General features: G+C 51.1%; 2 protein-coding genes across 7 annotated transcripts in view; both read right to left on the minus strand.

Moving 5' to 3' along the window:
• The window catches only part of KDM3B (lysine demethylase 3B), a 64,757-nt gene extending 61,633 nt beyond the window's left edge, over positions 1-3,124 (minus strand). Inside the window, exon 1 of the mRNA XM_040978867.1 lies at positions 2,974-3,124. Coding sequence (XP_040834801.1) covers positions 2,974-3,033 — 60 coding nt within the window. The 5' untranslated portion in view covers positions 3,034-3,124. The remainder of the gene's footprint in view (positions 1-2,973) is intronic.
• Positions 744-11,344, minus strand: FAM53C (family with sequence similarity 53 member C). 6 transcript variants are annotated; one of them, XM_040979120.1, is made up of 5 exons: positions 11,272-11,344; positions 7,889-8,112; positions 7,432-7,489; positions 4,228-5,012; positions 744-3,484 (listed from the first exon to the last, which is right to left on the minus strand). In XM_040979120.1, the coding sequence occupies exons 2-5, from the start codon at positions 7,964-7,966 to the stop codon at positions 3,218-3,220; spliced, it is 1,188 nt and encodes a 395-aa protein (XP_040835054.1). In that variant the 5' UTR covers positions 7,967-8,112; positions 11,272-11,344; the 3' UTR covers positions 744-3,217. The 6 variants fall into 6 exon arrangements, with proteins under 6 accessions (XP_040835054.1, XP_040834986.1, XP_040835126.1 ...); XM_040979052.1 differs by having other exon boundaries at positions 7,889-8,115; XM_040979192.1 differs by lacking the exon at positions 11,272-11,344 and having other exon boundaries at positions 8,041-8,475.
• Between the last annotated feature and the right edge of the window lie 819 nt (positions 11,345-12,163).

Here is a 12,163-nt window from a genome sequence, read left to right on the forward strand (position 1 = left end):
CAGGGAAAAGGAGACAAAAGCAGACTTCTCGAAAAATAACAGAGGCCTCAGCAGAAAACCCGGGCCAAACGATTTGATCTAGTGTGGCTGGCAAATGGCCTAACAGACCAGATAGTGCCCTTTCTGAATGCTCAGCTATCTTCAGGCCAGGATCGGGAACATCTGGCCCATGGGCCATACAGAACCTGTGAATCTTATGGTCTGGCCCTGCAGGCATGCATAACTTGAAATTCAGTATGCTAATTTCTAAACTGATAATTTTGTATAGCTCATGAATGAGATTACAAACATCAAATAGTCTCTGACATGGGAAAAAAAAAAGATTCCCCACCTCTTAGAGGAAGGGGCTAGGGCAGTTAGGTGGCCTTTCCCCTGCTTCCTCCTTGCCTTGCTTTGTGAGCAAGGGAAGAAGACACTGTAGTACAAAAGATTGCCTGGGAAAATGGATTATTCTAATAAAACTTTATTTTTTCAAACACAGCCACAGAGGCAGAACCTCATGTTTAACACACACAGACTTATGGATTTTTTTTTTTTTAATATAAAACAAAGTTTACGAAAAAAATTTTTTTTCCACTTTTTGTATTTGTAATCCCATTAGCATAGGGACTTTGGCAGCAGGTGGGAGTGAAGGGCAGCTGGGGCTGCCACTGGGCAGTCACCGGGCACAGGAGGAGAGCACCAGCCTGGGAGTGGCTTCACTCACACACGCAGGAATACTCACCTACTGGCCAGCCACACCACACACACAGCACAGATGCAGACGTCCACCCAGCGTCAACCACCAGCCCTGGAGCTGTGTGCCGCTCTGGGTAAGCCCAATATGTGAAATCCAAAGAGTCAAAACAGCTAAAATAGAGGGAAGTTGCTTGCTTTACAAAAGAAGCAATCATAGGCTGCTTTTAAATTATTAGCAGTCCAAAAGCATTAAAAAAAAAGAAAAAAAAAAGCATTTGGATTACACAGAACTGTTCAAACAGATCTACTGTGTAAAGCAAAGTGAACCACTTCTTGAAAAGGCTTGTTCCAGAGCCACAGGTGCTGAGATTGGGAAGCAGATGATAGTTTGACTAGTTAAGCTTTCCAGACTTAAAGTAACAGAATTACAACACAGTAACTGTAGATCTCCCCGTGGAAGCATGGTGCACAAGGGCTCTGGGGAAGCCTTGATGGAGGCAGAGTTCCTGCCCTCACTTCTTTAGCTTAGGGGCTGTCAGGTATCCCATTGGCACAGCCAGTGGCCTACTACAGCCAATCTGCAGCAGAGGGCCCAGGGACAAAAAGCAGCTGGCACCAAGGAAATTATGGCCTGAAGAGTCAGGAGAGGGATGAAATCAAGGATGGGCAACTCCTGGGCTCACAGCTCCTCTGGATTCTCTAGAGCCTCTTACAGGCCTCTGGAGAGCTGGCAGCCCAGTGGTGACACATGGTAACTAGCCAGGAGATGGGGAGGAGCCCTAGAAGGGGAGAACCTCTGGGGGCCAGAAGCTTTAACACATCCAGCCAGCCCCTCTGGAGTGAAGGCCACGAGGCTGAAGCCTCACGGGTGCCCCTATGAGACACGTGGGAGACCCAGAAAATGTTAGGTTCAATTCCACTAGGAAGAAAACAAAGACCTTGGTCGTCTTCCCTAACATGGGGAACTGGGTCCTAAGAGATCCTGAAAATTGAAGAGAAAAAAAGCATGCCCTTCTTGCAATAAATAGGAAGGGCAAGTACAATTTGGTCTTGCTGGATCTAACCAAAGCTGGATAAAGCCCCACAAATACTTGGGACAGCAGCTTCAGTTTGCATTTCTCCTGATACCAGTCCTATCAAGCCACCACCTCTCATCCTTAAGCCCATCGCTGTGGCCACTGGAACCTGCTGCCCTGGCTCAAATTGTGGGTGAGAAACGAAAAAAGAAATTCAATCCAACAACAATAAACTCCCAACTGCTTCTCACAGCCTTTGCTTTCCACATTCTCAGCCAATCCCTCAGTGAGCCCCAACCTTCCTGTGGTCCCTCAAGGCCAATTAACAAGCAAATAAACATTTCCTGGCAGGAGTGGAAGACAAGCAAACCATTAAATGCTGTACACCCCTTCCTCTTTCTTAAGCAGGTTGCAAAAGAGGCTGCATCCGGATCTTGTAAGAATAGGTTTCTCATCAGTCTGCTTCCAGAGAGAAGGGCTGGAGTGAGCTGTCCCATCTCTCAGGGACTCAGTGCCCCTTCCCCTGCAGAGGGGCTGCCTCAGAGGATGCTGGGGACCAGTTATATGGCCTTTCTACCTTGTTTCACACCTGGGATGTCAGACGGTGAGGGGAAAAAAGAGAAGGGTCCGCTTAGAGAAGACACACAGAGCCCTTCAACCATGCCTCCGTTGTCCAGGTGTAGTCACACACAAGAATGAGAAGAGGCAGGCTGGACACAGCTTAGAGGTCCTGGTGAGAAACAAGGCCAGCTGATTAAGCACGGCAATCCCTTGTAGCCAACAACACTAGGTCCACCTTGAGTGGATGGGCTGGGGTCGAGAAAAAGACTCTCTAGCTGAGTGCAGAGCACTGAAACAGACCCTGCTACACCCCCAACATGGAATTTTCTGCAGAGCCAGTGATGCCATGGATTACCAGCCAGCCTCCAGAGCTGTTTAGAAAAAAGGAAAACGTGGGAGTCCTCCTCTTGACTCCTTGAACAAGCTCAGGGTCCTATCAAAATGCAAGACCCTGGGGGTGTCAATGATGCTCTGCCGTTAAGGAGCAACTGCTTTCCTTCCCTAAGGCTACACAAACACACCATTCTTCAAGTACACTCCCATGCACACACACACACTCTCACGCAATTTCTCCAAGGAGGCCAAACCCCCCCACCCTGGCCAAATTCTAAGACACAAGTGCCCTTTGAAGCAAAGGGGCTAATGAAATTCCCCGAGGTGGGGTCAGCAGACCCCTTCCTTCCCTGCCCAGCGCTCTCTTGGTGGCAGGGATACTCACACTCAGGGCCGCCACGGCAAGGGTCTGCTCTGGGGCTGTCCCTCCCGCCACCAGCTTCATTTATCTTGTCCCGGCCAATCTCTTGGCATGGTCGAGCTTGCTGGAGAAGATTTCCGGCTGCCCTGAGTCGGAGCCCTCCACTCACCCCCATTCCCAGGCTGGGCCCCCAGCCTTGGGGCCTCGACACTTGTTAGTAGCCATAAGAGAATCAGTCTGTGTGGCCCCAGGAAGCAGCCTTGCAGTTTTAGTTCTCCTCAATGAGATTCAAGTCCAGGTCCCCAAAGTCCTGCTGGCACAGTGTCCGCTTGCTTAGCGTCTGCCGCCCCCACCGCACAGACCCCTCTTCCTCCTCCTCCTCCTCTTCGCTCTCACTCAGCACCTGGGAGGAACCCTCAACGGGGCTGCAGGAAGCAGAGAGGGGTGGGGGGCTACAGGCCATGAACCATGGTGGAGAGACGCTGCTGCCTTCCTGGGCTGTTTCTTGGAGAGAAAGACCTCCTGAGTATGGTTTCTGTGAAATAAACAACAGAGTTCAGAAATTCTAGCAGGCACACCAACTTCCCAGAGTACCCCAAGATGAACTATTTCAAAGGGTTCCCCATCAATTACACCAGAAGGCAAGAATCCTAGGTTTTAGTAAGAGGTCTGTAAACTCCCTGCTAAAATCCAGCAAGGTCAGTGTCCAGGCACATTTCTCAAAACCAAGTGTCCACGGGCCCGTCATTCATGACAGACACAAGCAGCATGTACTCTGCACTGCCAGTACCCAGTCAACTGAGTCACGTATACAGTACGTATTCACTATATGCCTGCTGACTCCGAGTAAGTTCTCAATGTGACCCAGCAATCTAGACAAAATATATATGAACAGTGTGCAAGAGCAGCCTTGAGGACAAAGCATGGCAGGGTACTGTGATGGAACGTCTGGTTCTACATCCTGGACAGGAGGGAAGGAGCCTCTAGTAGGCCAACGTGGGACTATTGCCAGAGATTTAACACGGGTCTCACTGCAATCTCTCTGGAACCTGGAGTCCCACAGGGCAGGGAACTTCCAGTGTTCAAATTGGGACGGTCCCAGCCAAATTAGGGCAGTGGATGTCCTCAGTAAAAGCTCCAACAGTAAGGAGATCTCTCTCCTGGGTAGGCCGTGCCAGGAGGGCAAGGAATATAATGGAGCTCAAAAGTGGGACCAGAACACAGCCCTCTCCTTGGCCCTGCCACTCCCAACCCAGCCCTCTGTCTCCTCAGCCCCACCTGATTCATCTTGTCAAAGTCCAAGGAAGGCCGCAGCCGACGGGGGTCCTCTTCATGGCGTCGCTTGACGCCAGTTTTCCGGGCATCCAGGTCGCAAGGCTGTGAGCGGCTTCGGGGAAGGTTGCGTAGACCTCGGGGTCGCCAGGGCAGCTCTGGGGAGGACGCGGGAGAGCTCCGGGCTGAGGGCAAGAAGCGGCTTGCCTGTGGGCCCAGGCTGGGTGACAGGGAGAAGCGGCGCTGGGGTGGGCAAGGCGAGAGGGACTCAGCATCACTTTCCCAGGAGCCACTTCTAGGGGAGGCGGCGCAGGGTCGAGAAGAATCTTGGGCCAGGGCCAGGCTGAAGAAAGGAGGGCTGTAGGGCCTGTGGGTTGGGGCACATTGAGAAGAGGCACTGGGAGCTTGGAGGAACCTGAGGCTGGAGACCCGCTTTGGGGGGCTCTGGTGAGGCACCTGCGGCCCACCCCCTCCACCACTGCCCCGATGCTTGATGGGAGTCCACAGCTTGGAGGGGGCGGGCCGCCACACCGGCTGCCAGCGAGACAGGTCCACGGGCACTGAGAGCGAACGGCAGTGCCTTTTGGATGGAGGGGCAGGGGGCACAGGAAGCTTCTCTGGGTCTGGGGGGTCAGGGCTTAGGACTTGGGAGAGAGGCTGCTCCTGTGGGGAGCTTTCCCGACTGGGTGGTCTGAGGTGCAGGCTCAAGCCTGAGGGGTGGTAGCTGAAGTTGAGGCTGTCCTGGATCTCGGCACAGGAACAGTGGGGCAGGCCCCTCCAGGAAGCACCTTCTGGAAAGCATTCAGAATGAAGGCAACATTAATAATAGCTAACAGTTTTCTGAAGAGCCTTCTATGCGCCACACAATGCAGGGAGCACTTTATGTTTCCCCAAATCTCAAGAGACAGATACTATGACAATTCCCATTTCAAAGATGGGAGGAAAATAGTGACATGGCCCAGTCACATGGCAAGCAAATAACCACAGTAGATTCAAACCCAGGTCTGTCTAATGCCTTGGCCAAGATTCTTAACTGCTATCCTACACTGCCCCCATTGTGAGAAATTGACACAGTTCACATTCTACCTACCATCCCTTCCTAAAGGTAAAACAAGTCAAGAGAAATGAGTCTATGTGCATGCCCCACCAATACTGCCTCCATTCCAGCTGGTTCTACTTGCCAGCACTGACCCACCAAGCCCCAGCTCCAGTGCTGGCTTTTGAAAAGCAGGCCTATGCTCTCCTGTCTCCAGTGTTAACAGAATCAAACATGAGTTAGGGCGTGACAGGTAATCAAGCAGCAAAGGTGGGGAAGGCCTTTGACAGCAGGACTTGTGCTTGGGAAGTCATGATGCTTTGTGCTGTTCATACCCCTTTGTGTCTGGTCAGCCACACACTCCAATTCCCTTTTCCTAGGCCTTCTCTTACAGCCAAAAAGATGGAGGGACCAAGAAAGGGAGAGATGACTGAAAGAAATGATTCTAACTTACTCATTCCAAGCAAACGGGTGACTTTTGGCATATGACCTCATTAGGGGACAAAGGGCCTGCTCCTCTCCCCTGGCTTGCTGGGTGAGCTTCTACATGGGCTGGATATTTAGAGCAAATACAAGTTCATGTAATCTGACTTGATCATGACAAAACTCAGACCTGATTCTACTTGGTCAACAGCTGTTCCCCCTAACTTGTGAACTAACATCTGAATGAAGAGGCTTTATTCAACCAACTCCACTTGCTAGGTGTCTGAGAAAAGGCAACAAAATGTAAAACAGCCAAGCAGCACAGGTTAGAAAGTTCTGCTTGTCCATTAGTGACTCCTTTACCTAAACAATCTCACAACTAGAAGCCCTTTGATTCTCTTGTAATCAGGAATCTGCTCCTTAGATACATGCTCACATGTAAAAAAATGGCCTATGCATGAGTTTTATGTGTCATAGCAAAAGACAGGAAATAACTTAAAGGTACATTAATAGGAGAATGGCTAAATTACAGTATACTCAGGTAATTATATATAGCTACATACCACAAGGAGAACAAACAGCACACTGGAAGCCATCCTGACTATATTTTGGTGAAGTTAAAAACAAAACAGAAAACTATATAGGATGTATGTAACTTTTGTGTTAAAAAAAGGGACAAATAGACATGCTTTTATCAACTTGTACTTATGTAAGGAATGCACTGGGGTGGGTGTTTGGTGCAGCACTGAAGTTGCTTCTGGGCATCTATATCCCATATCAGAGCGCCTGGGTTGCGTCCCGGGTCCTTCAGCTCCAACCCGTTTCCTGCTCACACACCCTGGAAGTCAGCCGATGATCACAAGGATACTCAGGTCTCTGACTCACATGGGGAGTGGAATTGGGTTCGGGGATTCTCCACGTTGTGGGCATCTCGGGAGTGAACCAGAAGGTGGCAAATCTCTGTCTCTGTCCCTCTGCCTTTCAAATAAAATGAGAACAAATACTTTTATTTTTCAAATTATATCGGGTTTCTTAAATGTATCCAGTTGTCCAAAAGGCAGAGAGACAGGGGGAAAAAAGCCCTCTCAACCACTGGCTCTCTTTGAAAATGCCCATAGAGGCCAGGGCTGAGCGAGGCAGGCTGAGACAGACTGAAGCCAGCAGTCTAGAACTTAATCCAGGTCTCCCACCTGAGTGGCAAGGACCCAAGAACTTGAGGCATCACCTGCATCTGGGTACACATGAGTAGGAAGTTAACCTGAAAGTGGAGACAGGTCTCAAACCAGGCACTCTGCTGTAAGATGTGGATATCCCAAGAGTCAGCCTAACTACACTGCCATGCACTCACCCTTAAATAAACAAAATTGGGGGAAAAAATCCCATAAAAAAGAAACTGCAATTATATATAAAAAAACTAACAACAGGAGTTTCTTTTAGGGAGGTGGTAGAAACTGAGTGGACAGGAGCTAGTAGAGGAACACTTTTTGTCATTTTAAAATCTATGAGCCATGTGAATGTATTTCCTAGCCCAAAATTTCAATTCTAAAAATCCCTGCAATGCTAGACTTAAAGCAAACTAAACAAACAGGTAAATCTTATGTTAGATCAGTAAAATGGAGACATGTGCCAATCTCAGAATGTGACCCTGGAAGAAAGTTCTACAGGTAGGCTATCTAACCCGAGTCACTAAAACCCAATGAAAGGAATGTGTGGGCAGAGGCATAAGGACACACAAACACACACAGCCTTACCAGACACAAGCTGGAAAGGGTTCCCACAGTTGGAGATGTCTGCATGATCAGGCAAAGGCTGAGAGAAAAGAGAATGTCCATCATGACTCTGCATCAAGACACACTGACCAATCTCTAGGAAGCCCTCCTCAGGTCTCCCCTGCAACTCATGGGCTGTGAGGAGGTTAGGGGTTCCTAAGTGTGGTCTTCCTCTGGCCTTCCCAAAGTTAGTGAGTAAAGCAATCCACATCTTTTCAACATCTCAAACCCTTCTCCACCCATGTTTGGTGTCCCTTCTCTGTGGGTGGAATAATCCCTGCCCCCTTCCTTTTGAGCCGGGTTCTGAGCCTTTCGTGGGCTCTTCCAGTACAAGTACCATGATTCCTACGACACAGGACAAGGGTAAAGTTGGAACAACAAACAGCCTCAGAAAAAAGGGGGAGGGGGTCGTGGAGAAGCAGGAAGACTGGTCTTTTACCAGACTGATGCTGAAGCGTGTGCATTTCAGCTCATCCAGAGTCTGCTTCTGTAGCTGCTCAGTGATCAGGGTTATCATGATTCTCCCCAGGATTTGACTTGCACAACTTTGGAGCAAATGATGGATGTCTTCCCTGTGGTTCTTCCAGAGACCTCACTCGTGAGCCGTCTTCTGCCACTGCAGCACCATTCTAGCACCATTGGGACTTCCCTCGCCAGTCAGGCCTGCTGAGGGACCAGCCCCAAGCGATATTAGAGATGCACCTGGTCCAGAGATGGAAAATGCATGGCACACATACCACAGCACCCCTCATGCCAGGCCTCTGGCAGACAGCTTTAATTGATCATGTCTCTTTTCTGCAAAGCCTAAACATAGCCTCAGAAGCACTCTGAACTTGGCACGCCAGATATCCAGTCAAACAAACGGGAGCTGAGGAACAAGTTGAAACCTATTTGCCACTCCTAACCTTGTTCTAGCTCTGCTGTTTCTCCTGGATTTCCAACACCATTTAACAAACACTTCAAGTGAGACAAAGGAATGCCCAAATGCTTGTGAACCAGCCTGGTAGTGATTTTAATTTAAAAAATTTTTTTAAAATTTATTTTCACTTTATTTTACAGGCATGGAAAGTGAGAGACAAAGAAATCAATCTTCCATACATCGGTTCATTCAATGCCGGCAAAAGCCAGGTCTGGGCCAAACTGAAGCCAGGACCCACAACTCAATCAGGTCTCCCACATGGGGTGGCAAGGGTCTACTGAGGTCTCCATTTGCTGTCTCCCAGAGTGGACGACAAGCAGAGAGCCTGAGAATCAACCAGGCACTCTGCTTTTAGATGTGGGCATCTCAATCGGCAGCTTGACTACTGCAGCACACACCTGCCCTCCCCTGAATTTGCCTTCAAGTCAGAAGCAAGAAGAGGTACCCTTCTACTAAATTACAGAAATAGAAATAGAGAAGAGGGAGGGGCAGCAGTGGTAGGCACAACTTTCTGCTCGAAACCAGAAAAGATAAGACTATATAACCTCCTGTAAGTCTGATTACAATATTTTCCAATAGTAACTTACAGAATGAGAAGTTTAGGACATGGTCAGGGCCATTCCAATTACATTTCCACTCCACAGATGTTCCCAAACAACTCCATGACTTTATTCAACTAAATCTGTAACCTGACCTTACTTAGAGACCATAAATAGAATTAATCGAGATTCTCAGTTTCTGATACAGGCAAACTTAACTCTTTCAACAAACAGACTTCAAGCCTACACAACTGCCTGTTGGGTCCTGCTCCAGGGAAAAGAGGTTAACCCCGTGGGGAACCAGCAGGCAGCGCACCAGAGGACAGACATGGCGAAGGCTAGAGAATCAATCCACCTAAAATCTTCATCGGATTGGCAGATAGTTTTGGTTAATCAGTCAACATTTCTTGACCTTGGCTTGCCCATACGTAAAATGGGCAGAATAATCTTAAAAGTGTCACAGGAATGACAGAATATGAAATACCAAAATACACAAAGGCATGCCTCCTGGCCTGTAAACTTGGGAGCCCCCAGAGAATGCTGCTTCTCAGCCAGCTTAGTTACTGCTCTCGAAAGCCTCAGAATGTCAGGAGGGACGCTGCCGTCGGGGAGGTGACGGGGTCTCCCCGGGTGGGATCGCGTCTCCCTCCCGGCACACCAAGGGAGGGGGCTCTTCCTTCTGTGACCTTGGGGGCAGAACACTCTACTTTCCTACCCCTTGCCTGCCTCAGAGAGAGGTCCCAAGGAAGAGCAGAGCAAAGACAGCTGCATGTACAGGAGAGTGCTTTGCAAAGAAGGTGCAAGGAAAGTCAGTCATCATTAGCACTCACTACCATTTTTATGCAGAATTATTTTCACCACCCTGAACAAAGTCCCAGCACCCTGAGAGCTCCCTCCAGTCGCTTCCCCTACTTGCTGTGAGAGAAGCTTAAAGCTTCTATCACTTCTGCTCTGGGTTTGTCAACTCTGCCCTAAAAACATAAACCAGAGAGGGAAGCTCATGGCAGGCTTCACCCTAGAGACAGACCCCAGGCCTCGGGCTGATCAGCCACGAGGAGCAGGCAGCAAAAAGCAAACTCTTCCGAGCCTTTCATGAGGCGTTTGGACAAACAGCAAACTCCCAGCCCTCTCCAGGATCAAGTGAAGAGAGTGATTTTGTGTTTTTCTGCATTTTAATTGTTGGGATGTGGCCACACACGGCGGTAATTGGAACAATGCAACTACCACCACGCAACTGATCCTCTCAGTCTGAGTTTCCTAAAACAGGCCAGGCTGAGAGGGGGAACAGAACGGAAGCCATAAGGAATCAAACCAGGACACAAAAGAAGGCAAACCAGCTCGGCGAGGGGCCTCCTCTTTCTCAAGCAGGCATTGAAAAAAGTCTAAGAAGCCCTCTCCTGCCGCCTTCCTTCCCCTTCCATTTTGTATCTCTGAGGGCTGGAGACAGTCCTACACATTCACTAAACAAGTTAAAACTTCTCAGCTTAACAACTGGCACCACACTGAGCCCTTGCCAGAGCAGCAGGCCGCTGGGCCCTCCCTGCAACCCCACCAGGCCCAACGCTCAGCCCAGACTTTCCCTTCACCACCAGCCTCTTTGAAACACCAGCGCCCCTAAAATAAAGATTGGATTCCCCAGCCCATGGCCTACTGCATAGCAGGAACCCCTGACACTCCAGTTCCAGGGATGCTGAGGTTGGCTTTTACCTGGACAACCCAGGATCAAGTCAAATCAAGGGGGAGCAGAGAAACAAATTCTCTGGAGGGAGAGCAACCGCCCCCCCCCCCCCCAGCGCGCTTTCCCTTCCTTCCCCCAGGTCTTAGCCCACACCTCTGGGGCAGACAGAAGGAAAACACGAGGGAGGTGCACTAACAGGTAAGTGGGGACCTGCCTGCTCTGCTTCCATATGGTTGTGGTAGAGAGAGCAGTGACAAGTGGGGTGCACCCCTCCCCCCACCGACGAAGAAGCAAAAGGCTAGCCCTCTCCCCCCACCCCAATCTTGAGCCTCTTCCTCTGTTGCCCTGCCTGTCCCCGCGGGGTGGGGCATAGGGTGTCCGCTGGCCCCTGGAGGAAGGGGGGGGCGCTAGGGCTGGCTCAGTGGGGTTGACGCTTGCCTCTTTCCCACTCCAGTCCATCATCTGGCCGCGGGAAGCGAACTCAGGACGCAGGGGATGGGGAGGGTCTGGGACTTAGCACTCCGCCACCCCCTCCCCCACCGGGTCCCGAGCTATCCCCGCGGAGGCGGCCTGCGAGGCAGGGCCGCGCGGGCGGCCGGGCTGGGGGAGGGGAAACAGGGATCGAGGGAGGGACGGTGGAGGTGCCCGCCCCGAGGCCCCAGCGCCACCTGCCCTCCGCCACCTACCGCGGCTCCTCCAGTTCCCAGGGCCGCGGCCGGAGCAGCTCTGAGCGCTCGGTTCGCCCCACGGTGCCCTTAAAAGGCGCCGGCGCGAACCAACCGGCCCCGGAGGAGAGCGGGGGGAGGACTCGGGGTTGGCAGAACCACCAGGGCCCTCCGTGGAGGTCCAGGCCCAATGCCGTTTCTTCCTCAAGACTTCCTCAGTTAGTGCTGTCGGAAAGCAGCCTAGTGCTTCGATTCATGAAAGAGGGAGGTTTCTTCATTAACGAATAACCCCCTCCAGAATATTGCCAAAAGTGGATGAGCCCAGCTGGAGGCATAGCTTCGAACCCGTGGGGGAGTCCTAGTCGGACAGAGGTAAACAAAGCCATCTCCCCCACCCTCCATTCCTACAGCGGCCCAACTGCAGCCTCCCGCTCGGTTCGGGTGGTGTAATAAGATTAGCTACGGGGCCTCTCACCTGCCCTCTTGCCCCACCTTCTGGGGCTGCTTCTCTGGAGAGAGCCCCCCTGCCCCCAGCAAAGGACCAGTCCGAGGCGTGAAGGCTGCTGGGAAGTGTAGTCCAAGCGCCGATTAGGGCCTGCTCCGAGTACCCGGAGCCCCTCTTCCCGATGTCGGATCGGCTCGAACCTTCTAAATCCAGCACTGGTAGCGATCGCGGGGCGTTCCCGCTTGATACTATAGTTTTCCCTTACCCACAACACTTTGCAGAGCTAAGGAGGGCCCAGGGCTTTCACTCCCTCCCCTCCCTGTGTACCCCCCTCAGCAGGATGAGGTAATGGGATTGTGATTATGACATCATAGGCGGTTCAGTTGCTTGCGGGGGAGGGGGCAGCGGAGGGGAGTACGGTGGTTACAGCTGGACCACTTTCCTGAAGACAGCGAACGGGCAGACAGG

Source organism: Ochotona curzoniae, unplaced genomic scaffold (genome assembly GCF_017591425.1).
Source record: "Ochotona curzoniae isolate NIBS_2020 unplaced genomic scaffold, NIBS_Ocur_1.0 contig_1, whole genome shotgun sequence".
NCBI classification, from domain to species: Eukaryota; Metazoa; Chordata; class Mammalia; order Lagomorpha; family Ochotonidae; genus Ochotona; species Ochotona curzoniae.

Coding starts and splice junctions, on each gene's coding strand:
- FAM53C (XM_040978986.1), bottom strand. CDS start 7,660: ATGTGGATTGCTTTACTCACTAACTTTGGGAAGGCCAGAGGAAGACCA. Junction 5,013..7,431: donor CCCTTTCCAGCTTGTGTCTG/GTAAGGCTGTGT, acceptor AATGCTTTCCAG/AAGGTGCTTCCTGGAGGGGC. Junction 3,485..4,227: donor ACTTTGACAAGATGAATCAG/GTGGGGCTGAGG, acceptor TTTATTTCACAG/AAACCATACTCAGGAGGTCT.